This window comes from Camellia sinensis, chromosome 4 (genome assembly GCF_055761805.1).
Source record: "Camellia sinensis isolate YWXY chromosome 4, ASM5576180v1, whole genome shotgun sequence".
In the NCBI taxonomy this organism is placed as follows: domain Eukaryota; kingdom Viridiplantae; phylum Streptophyta; class Magnoliopsida; order Ericales; family Theaceae; genus Camellia; species Camellia sinensis.
In genome coordinates, this window is record NC_138964.1 from 54,410,078 (window position 1) to 54,435,155 (window position 25,078).

Sequence of the window (25,078 nt, forward strand, 5' to 3'; positions counted from 1 at the left end):
TCCCTGCGATTAAAAAGGGTTCAAAATATTTAATTTGAATTAAGATATACATATTTAATGAATAATAGATTCAAGGGGATTTTTTTTTTAGAATCCCTGGTATTAAGATTTAATAGCATAAATGACATAATATTTTCATAATGTCTAAGGTCCCTTAACATCGATCCAGAGAAATTTCAATCCCAGAGAAATTTCAAGAGAAATTCTGGACTTCCCAAAGAATTTATCTGGGTTCAAACTAGAGAAAATTGAAATTTCTCTAGCTTTGTTCACAGAGAATTGAAATTTCTCTGGCTTTGTTTACAGAAAATTTCTATGGCTTTGTTCCCAAATATCTCTGAATTTGTTCACAATTTTAAACCAGAGAAAATTGTTTTAACCAAACCAAAGAAATTTTAATCAAACCCTTCTTTTTATGACAAGGTTATATTCCTTGAAATATTTTTTATTTGAGACATGAAATAGTTTTGTAATAGTATCACTTGTTGTAGATTCAGGCTTAAGAGTTATGAATGTGTAATGCATATGATTTATTTTGTACATCTTACTTGATGAAATGAAGAATACAAAAAGAAGATTTACTTTCATTATGAATATCAGATAATATTGAACATTATGTCGGCTTCTGCATGTATGAATTTAATGAATATCTAGTAGAGGAATTAAAGTGAATTTTTTGCCATTACAATAGGGTTTGCATGTATGTTTAATTAATTGTTTTTCTTCATTGTGGGACACTTTGTTGAGTTGATAGTATTGGATTTGTTAATCGTAAATTCAATTAGGTTGTTGATTGTACATTTATAAGTTATGTTGATGTAATTTTCATGATAATTGTAATATTGAATCTCAACAACTGATCCTCCCAATATATATATATATATATATAAATTTAATAATATCTTGTTGCTTATTGTGGATTTTTCTTTATTTCAATGTTGTGAGTAATATGTGCCCCCTTGTTTTGAATTTCTAGATCCGCTGGATCTGCCACTGTGCGCAATGCTTTGAATATTTTCAGCAATGTTAGTTTGCTTCTGTAGTAGCTTTTAATTGCGTTTTATTTGGAAAAAGTATGATTGAAAATGGAAAAAGATCACATTTTTTCATAAAGTGTGATTATAAATGGCAGAAGATCTCAGTTTTTGAATAAGACTGATCATTTCTAAAACATACATCACAATTAGTGTCATTGTAAATGAAAAAAGATCTCAATTCTATTTTAACCATGATTGGTATTTGATAAAAAAAAATCTCAGACTTCTTAAATTTGAAAACATGATTATTTACATTTGAAAAAAATAAACAACAAATATTTTCCTAGTAAATCAAAGCATTAAACTTTAATTACACAAACTGAATTCAATTTTCAAATATCTGCTGCTACATACATAGTAGCTCTATCAACAAAAAATGAGTCATTCCTACGACAAAACAAAGTTTGATTGAGCAAAGAAAAACAAAGGAACCTATGGACTACTATAAGCAACCTTCAATTTGGCGACATCATTATGCAAGTAGCGCCACCGTTTTTCTCTCCACCTCTCTATATATTTCCCTCCAGATTCCCTCTTGACCCTACAAATTAACACCCAAAATGCTTCAACAAAAAATCATATCAAAGTGAAAATTAAAGCTAAACAAGAAAAATGATTTGAGAAAAGAACAGGGGCAAAAATCACAAAACAAAGATATAACACCAACCATCAAATATGATGATAGGAGCATATAGCACAACCAATTCCTTAAATTCAATACAACAAGAAAAATGAAGCAATCCTAATTGTTAAAAAACACCAATATCATGGAGAGGATTAAATGAACTTAATAATGTTTCCCAAAACGTCAGTCATTCCACAAATAGCATCATATAACTATACTTGAGATCAAGCTTGTTAAAAATAGAGAATAAGAATGGACTACAAAGCCAAAAGAGTCATAACATAACTCTAAAAAATTCGGAAGGATCAAAGGGAAAAAATATCTGGAGAGCAAAGAGGAAGTCCATATGTAAGCTAAACTAGCAGCATTTTTCTTAGAATTCCATTTGGCAATCAATAAATATTTTAGTAGAAAATAATAGATAAATGGCTCTGTCACAAGCTCTAGACTAGAAAATACATCAAAATCCACAAACAAAACGCTGAAAACTGAATCTAGTTTCGTTGCTACTATATGCAAAAAATTAAGAAATATGATAAAGTCCAAGAATTTTTTAAAATAATTGGGTAAACTACACTGAATCTAGTTTTGTTACTACTATATGTAAAAAATTAAGAAAAATATGATATAATCCAAGATTTTTTTTTATAAAAATAATTGGGTAAATTACACTGACCTATCTATTGAGGCTTTTGACAAGATGGAGACATCCCCACAAGTTTAAATTACACTGACCTCTCTCTGCCACCTAATTACAAATCACAATCACCCCTCCATCATTGGTTTGAACCATTATACATCATCACCCAAGTCTCTAACCATCTCCAATAATTTTATAAATAATATTTTTCAAATAATTTAACTCATAATTTTTTGGTTAATTCTTTTGCGGCTGAAAAATCATATGATGTTCATAAGTTCAAACAACATCAACAAAATCATATCATCAATATTCAATAGTCATAATACGGGTAACAAATTGTATCTATCTGTGTAATCCATCAAAAAACATAAAGGATTTCAATACACAGATCCTCTTTGGTAGAGGAGAAAATCAAGCAAAACAACAGAAAATCTGACAATAGTAAAAAAAAAATTATGAAGAAAATAAGGGGGGGAAAAACAGATGAGATCGTAAAGAAAAAGTAAATAAAAAAACCAAATCAAAGAAAACTATTAAGTTTAGATTCACCAAAAAAACAGAGAGACGAAAAAGAAATATGGGATGTAGCGATTTGTTCGAGGCCATAATCAAAATGAAAGTTTATGTTTGAAAGGCACGGAGAATCGCAATTTTTCTACTATTGCCAACCTTCAATGCAAGTGGTTCATCATTGATTCATTGACGCCCTTGCTCTGCAAATTGGCTTTTCCCTCTTCTATATCACAAACCCTAATACATAATACATATATTTACATAAACATGTAAAAGAGAGAACGAAAACAAAGAAAGAATTGGGTACGAGAAACATTTGGGGCTTTTTACTCAAATATCAGAAGGTGTTGTCTATGCCATATTCTAAGACTTTTGATGTAAAGAACATAATTTTTGGACTATGAAGCACCAACACGTTCCCAAGGCTGGCGTACGAGTGTCGGACACGGACACGGACACGCGTCGGACACGCTGTGGACACGTGTCCAACACTCTCTCTAACGTGTCCTCTTTTTTTTTTGAATTTTTTCAGTTGGACACGCGATGGACACGCGATGGACACGCAATGACACTTTCTAGACACGGATCGAAGAACCCTAAGCTGTTGGAGAGAAAGAGGGAAACAGATTGAGGGAGAGATTGATTGAACGAAAAAGCCCTAATCGGTTCAAAAGAGATGAATCAAAGAAGCCCTAACCTGAATCTTCTTCGTCTTATCTGCTCTGGTTCATCTTCTCTGCTCGTCTTCGTCTCTAATTCATATTCTCTAGTTCGTCTCTCTTTTCTTCTTCTATTCTCCTCTCTCTTTCTAATTTCACTCCCTTCTTTTCACTTCTCTCTTTTTCTCCCCCCGTCTCTTTCCCTTCCTTTTTATTTCCTGATTACATCTCTCTCTCTCTCTCCCCTCCCTTTTTTTTCTTTTTTTCTTTTTTTCTTTTATCTTTATTTTTATTAAACCTAAACTTTATAGAATAAATTATTTTTATTTAAAAAAAATCATTTTTTATTAAAAAAAATCTTTTTTATTAAAAACAATTTAAGAAATATGTTTATTAATTTTATTATTATTATAATTGTATAGGAACTAATAATTTTTTTTTTAATTTTACACATATAATAAATAAATAAAATTATATATATTAAAAGTGTCCCCAACATATCGTGTCTCCTATTTTTTGAAAATTTGTGTTTTCGCGTGTCGTGTCGTGTCGTGTCGTGTCGTGTCCCGTGTCCGTGTCCGTGTCCGTGCAACATAGTTTTTGGATAACCTTAGAATTGTGTGAAATCTTAGAAGTGTTGAAAATTTGAGAAAAATAATGTAGTTAGACTAATCATGGGGTTAAATAGCCTAATGAAAAACATGGTTTGATTTAGTTAAGTTTTGCTATTTTTTTAAAAAATTTCAAACTAGTTTTGCTTGCTAGTTTCTTAAGTAAATATGTTCTTATGATTATTTTAAGGTTTAAGTTACTTTTGTGGATTTGTTGGGTTATTTAATGAATTTAGAGACTATAAGGGCTAAATGGTGATTTTGGCCACTTAAGGGTAAAATAATCCATTACAAGTAATTTGGGTGAAATTCTTGAATTTGTCATATAAGAAATTAACTTGTGGTTAATTGGGATATAATGGTAAATGATGCCTTGAAGGCATTTTGATAATTTATGCCTTGAGTGCAATTTGGTAATTTTGTCCTTGAGAGCATCTTAGTAATTTGTGCATTAAGGGCATTTAGGTCAATTATGCCTTGGGGGCATAATTGAGATTGGACCCTTAAGGGTATTGGCCAAGGAGAACATTTTTGAGAAAATGGCCAAGTGTCGAAAAATATTCCAACTGTAAAAGTAATTTTGTGACTGAGTGTTAAATAACCAAGTTTGGAGTTTTATTTGTACTCGGTTGATTTTCGGTCGGTACTATTGATTTCACAGGCGTGGCCTAGGTTATAGGCTTATAGCCGGCATTGCCAATAAGCTTCAGGAGATGGTGGATCAAGCTATTTGAGGGTTAGAACCCTGGACACTACGCAGTTGATAGCAATAGTAGCTTCTGTGGAGAGGGTGGTGTGGATTTTCTAACATGCAGCTCAGAGGGAGCATCGGGTGAGATCAATGTAGGACCTAGTATGTACTTATTTATAGCTTGGATATGGTATGTGTTGGCAAGGCTAAATTTTTTACCCTGTTGGCAGGTTATTGAAGCCCTATTGGCGGGTTACTGATTTCGGATTCTTTCCATTATTTAATTATCTCTAGTGAGTTAATTAAATAAGATGGGCTTAATAAAATTAAGTTAAGAAATTGGACATTCCATTACATAATTTATTTGCCACGACACTAACATGTCTACTTAGTAAGAAATGAGATTCCTATTGGGTGAGTGTCAATACTCACCCCCCCTGCATTGTGTAGGTACTAATGGACACCCGCCGGCATAAGCGTTGGGACGTAGTTTGTCATGTTAAGTTCAAACCCTACATTAATTGGGCTTGCATGCCTTTACATCTTTTGTTGGATTATTATATTAATTAATTTCGGGTATGTAACTTAAACATTTATTTCTGTTATTACATGATGTACTTCATTTTATTAGTTTGGGCGCCACACGAGAATGTGTTTAGTACGTGAGAGAACACTAGAGTTTTTGAATTTAAAGGGCAAATTATTTCAAAAACTATCAAATGGCATGCTTCCTAATACAAGCTGAATTTTATCAGAACACTTGTTTTGTCACCTAAAGTTCAGTTAGGCTCTTATAAAGGAAAAATGGACATTTTTCCAGCCTCATACAATTTAAGGCCATTGGGCACATTTTACGAGACAAACCTAAATTTCATAATTGAATGAGAATTGGCTATGGAAAGGGATTTTGAGAATGAACTAAGTAATAAAGGGAGTTTTTAATTAAAACCTCATGCTTAGGTTTTTTTTTTTTTTTTTATTGGCACGGACAGAGGTGTCTAGATCAAAACCCGACTAATGTCCCAGGAATGCACAAGTCCTCGGCAAGGAATTTCCCACAAGTGCACCATGGTTAATTCGAGGGTTTTCCCCTGGTCCAATGGTCCCAAGGAACTGTTAGCACCTAAGAAGTTTCGATCCCTGAACCTTGGAGAGAGTACACCCCCAAGACCCCAGGCTTTGTCACCAAGTTAATTTGTTTCCGCCTAATTGATCTTTAAAAATCGGGGGCGAGACAATCTATGTTGTCCAATATACTACATAAAGCATCCATTTTGCCTTTTACTCCATATTAGGCAATTTTGAAATTTGCAAAGTTCTTCACATCACATGTCACACAAAAACAAAATCCTTTTTAGGATCGTAACAAGTGAAAGAGGTTTCGAAAAGAATTTGAACCCTAGAGGTCTATTAAGGCTCGATTGGTCTAGAAAAATGTTGGTTAATGTGTTTGACTAGGCTAAAGTGTATATAAGTGCATCCAATTTCGAATAAAAGCGGGCAATTCAAAAGTTTCAAACGATCTCTCATGTTCATCATCAGGCAATATTCTCAAACCCACTTAAAAGATAAAAGTATAGTCAATTTCAAGCATAAAGATAAGGCTACTATGTATCATTCCATCTTAATGTTGTGTCCGACAAAACAACTTAAAAGATAAAAGTGTAGTCAATTTTTTCATACTCAGTCCAAGTTCAAAGTACCATTTGTACAAGAAAGAATCCCCTTGGTCAAGACTTCACAAAAATAGAAATAGGATCCATGAAATAATTAAGAGTTCATTTTGTGCAATAGCCATTCCCAACAAATAGGTAGTGGCTTTGATTAAGGGAACCCACCAGAGCCATAGCAAAAGCCAATCTGCAAAGGGTAACTGTCACTGTTAGTGGATGTGAAGCTAGGTTATCTATCCATGACCAGATTGAAGCTTGGGTGAAACTAAGTGGAGGTATGAATCGGCTGATGGTTTAGAATCAACAAATGAAGTTGTGGTTAGGGGTAACGTTGTGGCAACATTGCAATTTAATGTCCTACGAAATCATATTTCTAGGAAATCATTAACAAACTCAACCAAGTGTAGTAAGGTCACGCCAAAGTAAATCATTTTATCAAGGGAGTGTTGATAATAGCTTCACCAAATTTCTTAGAGCACCCACCAACAAATTTTGATTTTTATTATTTTTTTTAGACACCCCACTTAATACAAAAAGTGTCATCCACTAGCAAACCGTAATCCTACCCACCCCACACACAACCCACTACCACCAGCTCCAACAACCATCCCCCTGCCCCTCAGCAGCTCCGACCGCCACTCCACAACCCTTTCCCACCTCCAGCACCACCATTAGCATCCCTTCCCTGTCCTCCCTCAGCCTCTTTCAACTCCCCGCCACCTCCGTAGCCCCCACCCTCCATTTGCCACCCTAGTCCTCTCCACCCTCTGACGGCCTCCCCTCTAATTGAGAGAGAGAGAGAGAGAGAGAGAGGGGGGGGGGAGGGGGAAAGTGGTGGGGTAGGTGCCAAGGATGGGCTGGGAAAGGGCGGGTGAGGGTGGGGAAAAGCAAGGGATGGGCGGGAGATGGTTGCTAAAGCAAGGGGAGGGGAAGGGCAGGGGAAAGGCCAGAGCAACTAATGGATGATGTGGGAATGAGGTAGAGGTAGAGGTAGAGTTTGAGTGGTTAGGGATAAAGATAAAATAGGTATTTTGTGCTAGGGCAAAATGGTAATAAAAATATGAAAAAGTGGGGTCTAAAGAAATTGGAGGGGCATATAGCAACAATCTTATCAAGGTGGCTAGTTTGAGACACTTGTGTATTATGCAATGTTGTTAGAATCGTACAATAATTATATGTATTGTTCGATTTATCTCATATTGTATGGCTTAAGATATAGTGTGTCGACATTGGCTTGTAACTAGAATCGTGTGATACTTTTTTACATTATTCAATTTTACATCTTGCCACAATTCCATGAGTATCGCACGATGAGTTAAGAGAGATAATTTGAATGATCTAACTTTAAGCATTTTCCTAAATTAATTTTGCATGATCACCAAACTAAAATGATGTTAGAAAATCATAATCAACAAATTAATAATAGAAAACCAAGAGATGAAAAATTTTCTTCAAACACAGGGAAAAAAGGGATCTATAAAGAGAAAAGAAGAATTTATTTGTGAACACAAAGGGTGGGTAGTAAGACCATGGCTGTTGTGCTATGAGCCCAGAAGGGGTTTTCAGATTGCCTAGTAACTGTTAGATTTGGCTTCGTCCTGAGATTTGAACCAAAGGCATGGTGGTTAAAACTGCAATAATAAAACAATAAGGACAGGTTGTTTCTAGTTCATAGATCCAAAGAGTTATGTATTCCTCAGCTATTGGTGGCATAGTTAATATCCACTATATGGCTTGTCTGAGAGAAAGATCTATTTTATCAATTTTTTTATTTTTTTTATAAAACAAGAATTCCACAGTTCTGTATTGGGACACTGTTAATCAAAGCAATGGGTAATCTTCCCAGTCTAGCAACATAAATTGTACACAAAGGGAGCTAAGCTAACCGGAGGATCAAGTAAGCTTGTATCATACCATCTATGAGTTGAAGAAAGGTAAAGTATGTAAAAATGGTCTATTGGCTGCAAACAAATATCTTGATACAACATGATAGCTAGTTTATAACCTAATTGACGCCACATGCCCTTGTAAGGTCTAGCAAAACAAATCTAGGAAACATGGCAATAAAAATATATCCCTTTTCGACCAATGCAGCATTTTAAAGAACAAGTACACCGTTCAAAGTGAAACCATTAAGAGATGAAGGCTCCAAATTGTCAAGGAGTATGTCCAAACAAACTTCAAAAAGGCACCAACAAACAGACAGATAGAACTAATACCTGATGATCATCAAGGGAGTATCACATGCCACTTGATGTGCGAACAAAGCAGTAATAATGGCCAGAATGTGTGCTCCAACCGGCATGAACAAGAACACCATAAAGAGTATACTTTAATTCTCCATCCTGTCAAGTACAATCAAAGAATTAGCCATGGCACAAAACACATGGGGTATCAATCACTCATCAAATTGGTACTAATGCTACCTAAGTCTCTGTTTGCGAAGAGGCTTTTTGGGCTTTTTTTGGCTAAAATAGCCACAAAAGACAAAATAAGCTATTTTAGCCACAACAAACAAAACATCACATTCAACCCATAATCATTACACTCTTCTCTCACAAAAAAAGTCAAAAAAGCCAAAAAGCCGAAAAATCCTTCCCAAACCAAGCTTTTTAGCCCAGGCTAAAATAGCTAAAAAAGTCAAAAAGCCTAAAAGCCAACCCACTTCCCAAACCAACCCTAAGAGATTTACCAAGCATACACAACAGATTTAGTTTCTAGATCAATAAAGTTGTAGGTCCATCAGGAATTTTTATCCAACTGGCTATTTATAAAAATCTGGTTACCAGATTTTTTTAATTATTAGCAATTTATCATTCATCCTTTAGCAACTCAAGTGTTACACGTGTGGATGAGTTTTGAGCATAATAAATCTATCATCTGAGATTGAACATGGCAGAAAGTCACCACACCCAATACATGTTCCAGATGCCAATATCACATTGCTTGCCCTGCCATAAAACCAACACAACATGTGGGTAACTGGAATAAAATGTTGGCAAGAAAATGTATCAAAAACCAGGTGAAAATGCCTGGTAAATGCATAACCAGGTGAAAGTTTTCAAGTCATTCCCCATTATGCTTCTAATTTGGTTCATGTTTCCACATTTGCCAATGTTCTATACAAAAAGCTAAATCCTGTTATGTATGTGTAATATCCTCTCAAGCCCGTTTTCTATTGGCAGCTAGTATACTTGAAACCATTCCAATTTTTGTTAATTTCAAAAACATAAAATCCATTTGATTGTCAATGACAATATCAAATTTGTGGACATAACATGTTCAAATCAATGAACTTTCCAGATTAATAGAAAATGGAGGCATTGAAAATTCAAAATTTGGAAATTTGGTTACAACTAAACAAAATTGGTTCCCCACTATACCTATACAAGCTATGAGTATTATGGGCAGCATCAATAAAAAGTTCACTTACATAGGGTGCAGTGACAAAAGGTTTTAAGTCCAATGTGGGACCAAACAGAACTTTCTTGTCAATCTTTTGCCCAGGTTGATATGTTCCAAACCACTTTAGGTGGATGGCAAGAACATAAGGGGCCTTGTGAATTGAGGGCTGTTTGAGAGCCTTTACGTTTTGCTTGCACCTTTGACATTGATACTGTCCCTCTCCTCCGTCTAAATATTCCTTGGCAGTAAAATGTATGAGTGCCTTGTGCAACGATTCTGCCTTGTTGATTTCAAGGCTTAAATCTAAGAATGAATCGAACTTGTTGGAGCAGAAAGAGCATTGCATGCATTTCACCTGAAAATAAAAACAAGACTATTAATGAAGAAAACAGCTAGATTCTCAAATGCTAATATATTTCTCTATTATTGTGAGCAAATCCATCAAAAACTTCTTCTAGATTATTGTCAGTATTTATATAACAATGAAATTCATGGTTATTTCCAAAGGCAACGTGTTCCAGAAACAGGCATACAAGAAAAAATGTTTACCTGGCTACGGAGGCAACCACCAAAGATCTTGTGAACCAAGCTTTTCACGTAAGCACTAGGTGATTCACTTGGTGTTCCTGCAGGTAAGCAACATTTGTGCATTGACTCCAGCAAATTTACCATGTACTCATGAGCATCCTCCTGTCTGGCATTTCGAAAGTTCTGAGATATGCCTAATATGTGATCAAGGATTCCAAATTCTAAAAACTACGAAAAAGAAGAAGAAAATACCCATGTTGTGGTGGTTGGGTTTATTAGCCTTTTTTTTTTGGAGAGGAGGGGGTTGTGAACAATAATTCAACTTACGACTCATAGAAGCTATGCGGGAAATGTGTCCTCACACTACTAGTTAGTGTCCAAATTCCTTGAATCCTAGATGCAAGGTAAAATTATAATGATACAAAATTTGATTTCTGAGCTACCTGAAACCTTAGTTTGTATACAAAAATTCATATTTTCCTCATATTGTTATGAAAAAGAAACATGCATTGGCACAATTTCAATAAAAGAGAAAGGGAAAATCGCTTCCACAATGTTCAAACTTTAACTCAACACCCACAGTGCATAAAAAATTCTCTTGTGAAAACCTATTTGAACTATAGGGAGTAAAGCAGATAATGAATACATTCAAATGTATAAAGCTAAAAATTTAAAACAAATAAATAAATACCTTGCAACTTTAACAGAAATTCAAGAAAGTGATTCACGATAAAACAATATAAGGATACACTGCAAGTTTGAGACAAGATCCTTTGGTGCTAAGCTTCTCCCAGTTAATTGTAGGGCAAGGCTAACATGTTTCTGTATAGCGCACAAAGCACAAAATCCAGCAGTACAACCTTCATGAATCGATTGAAAAAATAAATTAAGGTATGAAGAATACTAATATTAACACAAACAAATGTTCTAGACATAGGAATCAACAATAAAAAAAATGAAGACCATATATACAACCCAAAAAAACCTTTAAAATATAAAAAGAGAAAAATAACAGCAGACCTATTAGCAGTCCATTATCATGTTACCTAATCCATTTCTTCAAACATTTTGGAATTTTAAAGCACACTCAAAGTGGAGTGTGGGAAACTCTAAATGGAGTGCAAATTTTCACTTTATCCGCACAGCAAATTTGGGGTAAATGCTTAGCCCTTTTGAGAAAATAATAAAAAATTTATCCCCTTTGAGAAATACTAAAACAAGACAAAAAATACACACAAAAAAACAAAAAGAAAGGATAGTATTAAGCACATTTGAGGTTATAGTAAGATACCCCGGAGGTAATTGTATTCTCTCCTTGTGTAGATACAAAGTCAATAATTAGTTACAAATTATCAAGATTTTCTGATTATTGACTTCAGAAGCAGAGCTACATGCTCTTGAGTGGAGTCAAATGACCATAGTGAAATTTTCAAAAGAATAGGTGCCAATTTAGTATTCTATTAAATATTTCAGGATTTTTTTTTCCAGTCAATGGTTAACATCCAATAATAGTAGTGAATCAAATTCCTAAAATATGAAACTAAGCCTAAAATCATATTCAGAAGCATCTCTTTAAGTGAACTTTCAAGTCGCATATCCCACGTCATGAGATAAATAATTCTTAAAAAGAGTTTACATCCTTGTGATTGACATCTTTTTCACTTGTTATGAAGATATAAGTAAACAAAACTTGAACTCAAACATTTTTAATAAACCAAACCAAACTAAGTCTTAAGTCCCATCAAATAGGGTCAGCTACATGAATTCTTCTTCTCCATGTGGGTCCATCAAAGGCCATTTCGCTAGTCAAATTAAGTAGATCCATATCTCTATTTACAACGCTAGTCAACGTTAATCTAGGCCTACCCGGTCCCCCAACACTTCCATCTACCGTCAGTGCATCGCATCTCTACACTACTACCTCTATTGGTCTCACTAAAACTTCTTTAATAATAATTTAATTTTTTCAATTCATCAATTCTTTGTAATGAAGTAATTTTTGTAGAAATCAATTGTTTAGTTTTAATTTTTAGTGAATTAATTTTGTATGCTAGGGTTTTGTTTTCCATCATTTTCTATGATAATGGATATACATATATAAGATTGTGGGAAAGTTAGCACTGATATATTTTATATAAACTAAAATTTAGCATAATCAATTAGTTGTTGATAGACTCCAGGAAAAAAAAAAAAAAAAAAAAAAAACTTAACTCCACCACTGATTTACTTGTTTTGGCAAAAATTGCACAAAGATTAAAGACAATTACTATATGTGTACTCTTCTTCCAACTCAATAAGCTGTTTCAACGTTAAAAATTTTGGATTGCCTACACATGCATCTTCAACAAGCAAGTATTGATTCTAAGGGTCGGGAGCATATTAATATCTATACGATTGGCATACGACTACAGTTCATTGGTGAGTACTCTAAATGGTTATGAATATCTACGGCCAATTTAGGGGATGGGCATGGTCATTGGGGGAAGAGAATGAGAACACAAAACAGGTAGGGTTGCCTGCCCAAGTTCTGGGTTTTATAAGATGGGTTGATTCAAGTTCAAGTTTAAGCATGTATGTCCAATTTTATGAAACTCGTGCATAAACTTAAATGCATCATGCGCAGACATATTTACCTAAACAATCCACCAATGAGAAAATAAAATGTACTTGTGTCAAGGACATATACATATCAGAAGACAAGTGGTTGTGTCTTTGTCCATTTTGCATTCAGGGTATTTAAGGTTGAGCCAAGCTCGGGTAGGGTTTGTCCTAGATCATTTCAATCAAGGTTTGGATCACCAATTGTTCATCCAACTTCAGCAATTTTTCTGGAAATATATAATGAACATGAAAATATATCATCACAGAATCATGAGTGCAATTCATCTAGTAAATTGTGTGCAAGATGAGGGGAGAGAGGGTGATAGAAACTCACAAGAATTTTGATGCCTCCCACTTTGTAAATATGCGGCTAAAGGCTCTGTATATGTGAGGCATTATATAACCGAATTGAGAAAACAAGTATTTCCAAGATTTTCCAGTCCTGCACCCTGTAAGTTATGCATACCATCCTAATAGTTAAGCAAACCGATAACTTCAAACCAAGTCAACATTCAACAAAGTTCAAACTAATAAAAGTAAAAGTAAATATACAACTATATAAATAATCAAACACCTACAAATTAACAATGTAATGGCTGATTATACAAATAAGCCAAATCAAACTAATAAAGATAGCAAAATCACAATAAACCCTTGAAAAAAATTAAAATAAAACACAAACTAAAGCATCCATCAACCAAAAGCCTAATCTATAAGCAAATCCAATAATTAGAGAGAGAATTTTAAAGAAAAACAATCTAATTGAAAAACTAGCAAACTACCCAATCCCAACAAACAAACAAAAAAACCAGAAAAAGTATACAAAATGCAATACAAACAGCGAAAAAATGTACAGAAATTAACAACAAACTAAACCAATCAAAATCTAGAACAAAGTGCAAAAGACTGTCAAACCATAGAACAATACAAAGCAGAAATTACCAAAAACACAACACACATATATATACATATCAACTGAACAACTACTCACAATTCTCCGAAAAGTAATCCCAAAACTGAGCTCAGGATCCAACCCAACATCCAAAAACTCCGACCCATCTCGTTTCTTCCCAGCCAGACCCGATTGACCACTGCCCTGGCCCGACGCACCGAGCCTCCGTGGATCCGAGATAGTAGTTGGGTTCAGAGTCTCCGACCGAAACCCTCCGCCGCCATTGCTGAACCCAGAGAATGGCTTCTTCGCCGGGTGGAAATCGACTTTTCTGCTGAACAGAGATTCGACTGACGGCGGAGCCGAAGGGTCCGATGACTCATCTGCGTGTGAATTGGGTGTGATCAGAGTTTCAGCCATCATAAGAGAGGTCTCAGTAATTGAGTACAATAGAGATCTTCAGATTTTGTAACCAAAAAACACCTCTCTCTCTCTCTCTCTCTCTCTCTATAGAACATGTAACAGCTTGTTTCTCTCTCTACAAGCACCTGTATCTAGCTCTCTTTCTCTCTCTAAAACCAGAGAGAGAAGCTAAAAAACCACTAAACCCTACAATCCTATTAGCCGGGTTGGCTTTTTGATTTTTTGATTTTTTTGACTATTTTAATCTGGACTTAAAAGCTTGGTTTGGGAAGGACTTTTTGACTTTTTTGAGTTTTTTTGTGAGAGAAGAATGTAATGATTATGGGTTGGATTTGATGTTTTGTTTGTTATGGTTAAAATAGTCTATTTTGTTTTTTGTGGCTAAAAAAACCTGTAAACCCACTTGCCAAACACAGGCTAAATAATATTTGATTTTATACCGTCAATAATATTGTAATGATTATATTTGTACATTTTATTGCATAAGGTCCGCATATAGTGTACATGAGCTGCACCATACAACTATCAATAGGTTAATCTAATAAATTTATGAAACAAAAAAGTATTTTGAGAAGATAGTTAAAAGTTATTTTTTGATTTTTTTTTTTTTTTTTTTAAGAGAATGAAGTAGGTTAAAAGTCATAATCTAGTTCTCAAAATGAGCCAAAGTGTGTTTAAAAAACCTAAAAAACAAAGAAAATTATAATAGGCACAATTCCCAAGCCTTGATGGTAAGTTTGTAATTAAAACACAAAAGTAGGGCATTTTGGGAAGAAATGGCAAAATACAAGTCTTCATACTTTATATGCATATCACATATCAATTTAAAAGATATGTATAATTATAATATTAATAGTTGATGAAAAATTATGTATCACATACAACGCACGTGTCCAACCACTAGTGAATATAAAAGAAAATTAAATAATTAGAATTAATTTTAGTTTTATGTTATCAAGTCTCTTTTTAATTTAACTATTACTTTTAATATCAAAATGAGTGTTGAATTACTATCATATAATTTAATATATAACATATAAAATCATTATATAATAATTACATTTTTATAGCATGATAAAATTAAAGTTATAAAAATAAATAAATAATTTAACTAAAATTATTATAAATAAGTATTCAAAACGATAAGACAAAAATTATTACAATAAATAATTGGAATCACACTCTAATTGTAAATTAAAATTATTCTTTTAAAACACATATATTATAACATAAAATGTTATTTTAAAGAAAAAAAATAGTCTGTGCATCACACTGGACATATAGATAGATAGATAGATAACAACATAAATTAATCACATTTATTTTAAAAATAATAATAAATAATAATTATTATTAAAGATGTATTAATAATAAATAAAAGAGTTATTTATTTTAAAAATAATAATAAATAATAATTATTATTAAAGATGTATTAATAATAAATAAAAGATTTATTTATTTATTTATTATTAGGACTGTGCTCTGTCCCCCGAAAATCCCCCCCTAATCCCCCGAATTTTCAAATCAAGGCAAAAAAAAAAAAAAAAAAAAATTCTCCAAAACGACATCGTTTTGGGGATTAGGGAGATTAGGGGGCTTTTTTGAGGTTCCAAATCATTTTCCTTATTATTATTAAAGATGTATTAATAATAAATAAAAGAGTTATTTTAATAAAAGAGTTATTTATTTATTTTTATTTTTTATTATAATAGTATGTCACTAAGCCTGTGTTTGGCAAGTGGGTTTACAGGCTTTTTTGGCTATTTTAGCTACAAAAAACAAAATAGACTATTTTAGCCATAACAAACAAAACATCAAATCCAACCCATAATCATTACATTCTTCTCTCACAAAAAAACTCAAAAAAGTCAAAAAGCCAAAAAGCCCTTCCCAAACCAAGCTTTTAAGCCCAAGCTAAAATAGTCAAAAAAGCCAAAAAGTCAAAAAGCCAACCCACTTCCCAAACGGAGGCTTAGAAAGTAAAATTTTAGTTGAATTACTTTAGTGCCGTCAAAATGCTATTATTTAGATTGTTGTCTAAGAAATGACATCTTATATTTTTAGATCTTTTTGGATTTTTTTTATCTAACTATTACAACAACAACAACAACACAAAATATATATATATATATATCATCCTAATAAAAAATATGGTAAATTACAAATACACTCCTAAAATTTATTTAAAATACGAATTGTCCTTTGTAATTTTGAAAAATACATTTCAAGTTTCTAATCATATAACAAATGATACATTCTATTAATAAATCACCAAGTCAATATATAGTTTTCAAAAATATCATAAATATATTTCAATTAATAATTCAAATTGTAACGCCCTCAAAAAAAAAATGTAAGTCAATCATTCATAAGGTCCTTAAACATAAAAGAAATGTTATATTTTCATTCATCAGAGTCTTCTTTACAAAAGATATTACAAGTTAGCAACAAAAAAATACTCTACGGACTTACAGCTTTCCAAGTCATCACTTGGTTACAACAAGAAGAGTTCTAACTCCTTTACATATAAAACCCTCGGCTTGGATTTACATTTAACACAAAATAAAAATAACAAAATGGAGCCTTCAACTCCTAAACCTCCCCAGCTAAAACCTTGGAGGCGGCATGTCACCTGTACCTGAAAAATGGTGTCCCAAGTAGGGTGAACCAAAACCCAGTAGAGATATGTTAAACAATATATGAGAATTAACTAAGACATAAGCATTAGATAAATGTGAGATATTCTTAACAATCATATCCTTTTCAATTTCATTCAATTTAGATAACCCACATCTCAACTCATTTTCATTCTTCCGTTTCGAATAGAAGCAATTAACCAAATTCATTATTCTCAAAACAACCAAGATGAGACTACAACTCAATGGTTCACAATTCAATATATACATCAATTCAACACTTCTATTTCTTGCCATTTTACGGAACTACGTCCAAGGGAACCGACACCCATAAATAAATAAGATTTCGGGACTTTCACCCTGAACACTCCCACCAACTTAATTATCAATGGAGTCCATCCCCTATCTATCTCCTCGCACACAATGGAGTACGTCCCCTATCTCTTTCCACACAAGATACATATATAATGTATTTAAACACGTTGTCATATACAATGACCAATCAAATCACATATTCAATAATTTAATCCAACCGTCATATTCAATGACATAATCCAATTGATTCGTTTCAATTCACCTAATCATCATGCATTTTCTACAACAATCATAGCTATTCTCCACCAATAACCCAAAACGGATATTTCTAAACAGATAAATAAATCTATCAACAGATAATTTATCAACTTTTTCATAGGTGAGTGATTTATTGATCCAACTACACAATTTAATCACATGTTCCTTCAATTTCATAATTTCCAAGCCAATTTCATTATTTATACTAATAATTTATTTCATTCATATTAGGGCAAATCTCCCACTTTAACATACATTGCACCCAAGACCAAATTTCACCAATTATACCAAAGCAATTACATGTTTAAGACCTCCCATACCCATATGGAACCCAAAATAGAAAACCCCTCTTTCAAATATTTCAAAATTCAAACCCTAACTTTACCCAAACTTCCCAAATTCCACCATTTATACCAATAGACAAATATCAAGGTTAAAACTCATATTAGAGAGTAGATTATCCCTACCTCAAGCGTAGAAGCTCAAATGAGAAGAAAAGAGAAACCTAAGGATGCTCCAAATCCCAACTTTTTCGGATCAAAAGGAAGCTCACACAAAACTCTAGCCTTTTTACAAAGGAAGTAGGGTAGAAAACCCCTAGAACATGAAATATTTGTAGAGAGAGAGTGTGTGTGAGAGAGAGAGGTTGTCGATCTAGGGTTTCTAGGAAAAAAGAGGGTCAAAAATGATATAATTCATCTCTGCTGCGAATTGATATATGCGAGGCTTGCTTAAGCGAAGAAATTGTCGCTCGAGCGACCAGACACAACAAAAGGCCTCGCTCGAGCGCAAGAAGCCTCGCTCGAGCGCACAACGCAAAGCTTCAGGTCTGCCACAACGCAGACGTACGCTCGAGCGCAAGAAGTTTCACTCGAGCAAAAAAACGATTCCACAAGGCTCGCTTGAGTGCAAGATCACTTGCTCGAGCGAAGAACACCAACCTTCAGGTCTCACAGAGACGCAGATGCACGTTCGAATGCAAGAAACCTCGCTCGAGCTGTGACGATCGGCCTTCTTTTCCCTTTTCTTCTTTCTTTCTTTGCTTCGTTCTCTTTTATTTTCGTTGGATTGAAATGTCCGGAAATGGTTTCCTAATTCTTATTTCTTTCGGTGTTGAATTTCGGTCGTTCTGGAGGGTGCGCGGATGAATCCGGGGTGCCCGGGAGCGAAGTTGAAAACTTGGGTTGCTGGGCCAGGGCCGCACGTGCGGAGAAGGAGCGCTCGAGCGGTGGGAGGGGCCGCTCGAGCGGTGAAACTTGACACCCAGAAAATTCTATTCTGAAATCGACGCACGAGCGGAGAAAATGGATCGCACGAGTGGTCAAGGTGGGCCGCTCGAGCGGTGGAGAAGGCCGCACGAGCGGCCAACTGGGCAGTCTGAGCTCTATTTTTTATAACTTTTTGGTCCAAAAATATTATTCATTATACACACTTCTCTCTCACTCTAAACCCTATTTCTCTCCCCCTTCTCTCTAGAAAACTTCCTCAAGCTTCAAAACACTCTGATTTTGTAAATTTTTGGGTCAAGATCTTCATCATCTTCCCCTAAATCTTGAAGATCCAACGTTAGGGCTCACTTGGTGTGGTTGAAATCAAGGCTCTCTCATCCTTAAAGCTAGGGTTCCATCATCTTCTTTATCAAGATCTTGAGGTAGGAGATTTCTTGAGTCATATATATAAGTTTTGCCAAAGTGATTTTGATTTTAAAAGTGTTCTTGAGGTTGTGTGTAAATTTTGATTTTTCTTCAAAAATGTTTTGAAAGAGAGTTTGTATCTCAATCTTTTACTATATTTTGGGGGGTATTCCTCTATTAAACTCATGATGAATGGTTTGGTGGAGTTTCTCTTAGAAAATGAGGCAAGTTTGTTCTCAAATAAAAACCCTAGAAATTAGGGATTTTGCAAAATAATGAAGATGTCTTTGAAATTATTTACTTTCTTGTATTTAGAGGATGTATGGGAGTAAGTTCCACCAAATGTTAAACATAATAGCAATATACTTGACACATGAGATATGAGATGGTATTTTAACATTGTTGCTAACACTTGAACTTGTAATGTGGTAAGATGATAATTCTTGAGCACCATGAGTTGTGAAAATTGAAATCTTGGAGGATGATATTTGAAAATTTCATATAATCTTGTAATGTTGTAAGATGGTAAGTTGTTGAGTGCCATTGATGATGTGAAAATGCTTAATCATAATGTAATGGGAAATGAAATGAAAGATGGCATGCTAGACCTATTGAAAGCTTGGTCATGATGAATTATTGTTGAGGGATTGTTATGGTGTGTCGAAGACACATGGCTATGGTGTGAAATGAGAAATTATAACTATGTGTTGAAGACATAGGGGTATCTTATGGAAGAATATGGAAAGGAGGAAATGAAAATGTGATGTTGAATATTGTTGTAGACATGATTTTGAATATAGAGGAATGCTATGAGTTAGCAGTTATTTCATCGTATTCTCAGTTATTTTATTGTCATTATTGCACATCTTGACATGAGTTGGAAAAACATTTATTTTGAGAAAGATCATTGTAATGAGAACTATGGAAACGTGTATGGAGTAAATATGTGGTAAATCCAAATAAGGGGTGTAGATGAATTTGATAAGTTGGCCTGAGTGTCCATGGTGAAAGACCAGAAAACTGCGCAGATAGGTGTCGAGCCTTCCAGTTAATACCTGTAAAAATGACAGTTTGGTAGTACTTGTAAAGTCTACTTGTAGACACCAGCCTAGGGATTACCAATGTTGTATTTACCGCCCCTATTGATTTAAATTTTGGAAGTTTGAAATTGATGAGATTACAAAATATTATTAAGAACATGGTGATTTTGAAATAGTGCATTGAAATAAAATTTTCCTTCATTATTGGCACTTGCATGGCATTACGTATGCATTTTTAACGTTAAGGGAATTGGCATAACTATATATACTTTGTGAGAAATCTCTACTGGGCTTTATGCTCACCCCTATGGGATTTGGTACAGGTAAAGATGTGGTGATCCCGCCAAGCTAAGGGCTTGGAAACGTTTTGGAGAAGAGTAGTTTAACTCTTATTTTGTTATGATATTTTTGTAAGCCAAGGGCTAAAGTGTTTGGGTCCGAGAGACCATTTGTGTAACTGGGCTATTGCCTTGGAAGATGTAAGCCCGTAAGGGCATTTCTTTTGTTTGTTTCATGTTGAAGACATGTTTCACATACTATAGATTTCAGGTGTTTTCTTATCATTGAATGTATATTTGCATGTGGAACCCTTGTATAAACCATGGATGTTTTGATATAGATAATGGAGTATGGTTGAAATTGATGATTGTACGTGGTTGATGTATTATTCATGTTGGGTTTATTTCGGGGCGTTTCAACTTAGTATCAGAGCTATCGGGTTTGAATACTTGGGGCTCGCGGGGAGTGGTTGTTATACCACAATGGGTTTATTTCACATGACTAGGAAATGTGTTGTTTTTTTAATTATGTGATAGCATGTTTATGTGACTATGTAGGTATGGGATTAGACTTTTGGGATGTTATTTGCGCCTATTAGATTCCTTGAGGTCTTATTAGAAGGGTACCTGATCAATACTCATTCTACTAAGAATTCTTGGTTTCTCGTAGGACGAATATCATCACTAAAGGATAATTCGTATGTGTTTACGTGACTACGTGCTTTTGTGGAGTGAATTAAATTATTTGTATATTAGAATGTATATGATTGTATTAGTTTAATGTGTGAGGCAAGTTGCGAGCACATTTGGAATTATGTGCTAAGTTATCTATTTTGTTCCTTAATTAGGATGTTGGGAAGGATTCAAACACGAGGAAATAAAAGGATGGATGTGTAATAGGAGTGTCGGTAGGGGCATGGCGGTTCCCCTAGCGCCTGTCGTTACAGCATTGACTGTCGACAAGGAAGTTGCATGCGAGGTTGCACGCGAATTGAATTGTTTGGTGGAGTTTCTCTTATAAACTTGGGTTTCAAAGATGAGTGACAATTTTATAGAGAAATTTAGCTCTTTTAGTGGGCACTTGAAGATTGGTAGAGTCGAGGTTGGTCAGAATATGATTGTTGGCATGAGCTCAATGAGTTTCAAGATGAAAGAGTTGGCAAAAATTAAACAGATAGAATCAAAAAAAATTCTACACTATATATGTTATGTTTGAGAATTTTTAAATAGATAGGTTTAAAAAAAATTGTACAGATAAAAATTTGAACAAAGAGGTGTAAAAGTTAAGTAAATCAAGTGGTAAAATTTCAACAGATAGTAAAAAATTGAACATATAGGAGAAAAATTTGAATAGATGTATAGTAAAAAATTTGAACAAATAAGGGAAAAATTTGAACAGATAGGGAAAAAAATTGAACAGATAGTTAACAAAAATCAACATATAAAAAAAGTCAACAGATAAATTAAGGGGTACATTGAAAACAAAATGTTCTTCAAAACAAATAAAAGGACTTCTAACTAAACTATTTCAGAAATATATGGACCTTTCACCAACAAAAAATATTTATTGGACCTAATGTTTTATACCCTCCTTAACTTAGACTTTTCAACAATTATCTCAATAAATAATTAGAATTATACTTTAATTTTATATTAAAATTAATATATTTTTTTGTAACACATACACTGTAACATAAAATATTATTTTAAAACAAATAAAAATTTGCCCATGCTGTCTTGAAGTCATCCATCTCCTTAATGCCAAGTGGAAGAAATTGAGAACAAATTGTGTATATGCCATTGAAATTTGAAATTATTTGTTAAAATGCCACCATTAGAAGAAAAGTAGACGAATTGTAAATTAATAAAGAAAAATATTAAAAAACACCAAAAGGTATGTAAATTTTTTTTAAATAAAATAGGTAGTCGCAACTGTTTTATAAGTAAAAATTTATTTTTTTGTAAGTGAAAAAAAATTATTTTATTCTGTATATCACATGAGTCAACTGCTAATAATTATTGATTATCGAGTTGATTTGATTTTTTATAACAACATATATAAATTTTAATAAATATAATAAAAATATGTGATTATGATTATTAAATCAAGTTAATATTTAAAAAAAAATTATATATACATAAAAATTTGGAAAAATTATAATAAAAATTTCATGATTTAGCCCTAGTAACAAGGTAAAATTTGAGTTTTTTAATTTTATCAATTTAAATTTAAATTTTTTGATTTGTTTTTTTTATCTAAACCAAACGCCTATTTCCGTTACATAAAAATAATAGCAAAATAGTATTTTAATTATTAAATTCAATATAAATTAGACATTTTCCATGCACCAACATTAAGTATAATCAATAAAAAATATTCTTTCTGTCAATTTTACTTAACAATGATAAATGAATGGTTTAAATTAAAAATAAATTGGACATGATGGCTAGCCCAGTAGTCTATGTAATTGTTTCTTGAAACAATGAGAATATCGAAGGTTCAAGATTCGAGTCGATGGACTGACTGCGACAATTTCGTTGTAATTTGACTTCACTAACCCCTTAATATCCTATTGTATGACTAAAATAAAGAGTTGGCATAGCGGTTAAGGCTTGGGTACTTGCAGTACGTTCCTTCTAAGATTTTAGGTTCGAAATCTCTTAGATGTAAAGTTTCTTGATTTTAATTGGAATCCTTACAAGTGGATGATAAAATTAATTCTTGGATTAATTTATCTAATGAATCGAATACCGAGTAATTTAAAATTTTGTTTTACAACTACCTTACATACGAGCCAACTTATGTATAATCTATTGTGTAGATAGACCGATTTAAAACAAGCCAGTGAATTCTATCTATAAATAAATAAAAACAAATCAAGCTACTGAATTATCCATATATTTTAGATTAGACCGATTTAAATCAAGCTAGTGAATTATCCATATATTTTATTCTAATAATCACCTAATTTATTTCGCAAAATTTTAGGGAAATTATAAAATAAAATAAAAAAAACTCAATATTTGACCTTAATAAATTCTAAATTAATAATTTTATCAATTTAAATTTTAATGTGTTTGTTTGGAGGAATTGGACTCCATATTCAATATTTCACATAATCCTTTGTTTGGTTGAGAAATTATAATTTGGACTAATAGTGCGACCGAACTTTTGAGCATGTATCGTTTTTCATAATATTCCAACCAAACATAAAATTCAATAAGATAATCATTTCCTAACATCTAATCCCATAACTAAATAAACATGCATAAATATAATTTCCAACCAAATAGTTCAGGAATTATGTATCTCAGAATTAAATGTCCGATAAATAACAATCTCCCTTACACAGGCGGTCTAAACAAACATGTTAGGTCATGTTTGTTTGACTTCATAGATAGGGGGATTGGACTACCAATCTTGTAAACCCTACATAGTCCATGTTTGGTTGACAAAAATAGAAGGGGACTAGTAGTTTTATGGGACTATGAATACCCTCACATAGGGAGATTAGCTTGGCTAGATTTTGGGTGGGATTAGGAAAATAGTGAGGGGATTGAGTCTATTTTATATTAAAAAAAATTATTTTTTTATTTTTATCTTTTTTACCAAGTGTACCTGTTTGTTTTAATATTTGTTTTGATTTTTTTAATATAGAAATAATTTATTTATTCATTTTATATAAAAATAATTTAATAATCTCATCACTAATCATCTCTCATACTATCATCAAAACAAACACACTTTTATTTAATCCTCTCACTAATAATCCCCACATTAATAATCTCTTCACTATCCTTTCACTAATAATTTTATCCAACCTAATCTGCCAAACAAACGTAGCCTTAGGATTTTGTAAAATGAATTAATCTAGTTGAACTTGAACTATATATATGTTTATATAGGTCAAAGGATTGATCAGGTAAACAAATAAATTTTGAAACTTTCGTGGATTGACAATCTCGTCCTTATTTTTGACCCGTGGCTTTCAAATGGAGATAATAGTAGACAGAAGCTAAATTGTGTGTGTCATTGGCTGTCATTTGGTTGCTATAGACACCTCATTTTTGACCGACCTTAAGACTCAGACGTCATCGATTGAGTGCTCGCGATGGTGCATGTTGTGCTCGTTCTGAGGTTTCGGAGTTTTGGCTGAGAGTCTTGCCTCCAGGCCTCGAAACTCTTTGTGCTTTGGCTCGGTTTGCGGACCAAGTCTTGTTTTCCCTTCCCGAAGGGAGGGAGTGGTCTTGTAGACCATCTCTCTGTGGTCGTAGACTACTTTTTGTGGTTGTAGGCCACTTTTCCCGTTCGGAGACTAGTTTCTAGTTTTTGGAGCCTTTGGTCGCGCGCCTTGTCTCGGGACCATTTAACATTCTCCGTTTGGCGTGATTTTTGAACCACACCTTGTTGCCTCCGCCTAGAGGAACACTGTGGTCCGGGAGACCACTTTTGTGGTTGCATACCACTTTTGATGCTCGTCAGCTAGTTTTCAGGGCTTTTGGCCGCGTGTTTCGCCTCCCGATTTCTCGTCTTGCATCCGCTTTGGTTTGTTTTTGGTATAAACCTTGTTTTCCTTGTTTGAAAGGTGGTACAAGGGTGGGAGACCAGTATTTCT

At 33.5% G+C, this 25,078-nt stretch overlaps 1 protein-coding gene and 1 non-coding gene across 6 annotated transcripts; both read right to left on the reverse strand.

The window, feature by feature from the left end:
* Nucleotides 1-1,315: 1,315 nt before the first annotated feature.
* Nucleotides 1,316-14,464, reverse strand: LOC145788834 (ubiquitin carboxyl-terminal hydrolase 23-like). 5 transcript variants are annotated; one of them, XM_082924921.1, is made up of 7 exons: nt 13,978-14,464; nt 13,321-13,435; nt 11,135-11,245; nt 10,407-10,579; nt 9,886-10,212; nt 8,672-8,797; nt 1,316-1,578 (listed from the first exon to the last, which is right to left on the reverse strand). In XM_082924921.1, the coding sequence occupies exons 4-6, from the start codon at nt 10,527-10,529 to the stop codon at nt 8,693-8,695; spliced, it is 555 nt and encodes a 184-aa protein (XP_082781047.1). In that variant the 5' UTR covers nt 10,530-10,579; nt 11,135-11,245; nt 13,321-13,435; nt 13,978-14,464; the 3' UTR covers nt 1,316-1,578; nt 8,672-8,692. The 5 variants fall into 5 exon arrangements, with proteins under 5 accessions (XP_082781047.1, XP_082781050.1, XP_082781048.1 ...); XM_082924924.1 differs by having other exon boundaries at nt 13,929-14,403; XM_082924922.1 differs by lacking the exon at nt 1,316-1,578 and adding an exon at nt 7,914-8,050.
* LOC114306431 (small nucleolar RNA snoR86) lies at nt 2,887-3,019 on the reverse strand. Its single transcript, XR_003644675.2, has one exon. It is a non-coding gene; the product is annotated as a small nucleolar RNA snoR86 (small nucleolar RNA).
* Nucleotides 14,465-25,078: the final 10,614 nt, after the last annotated feature.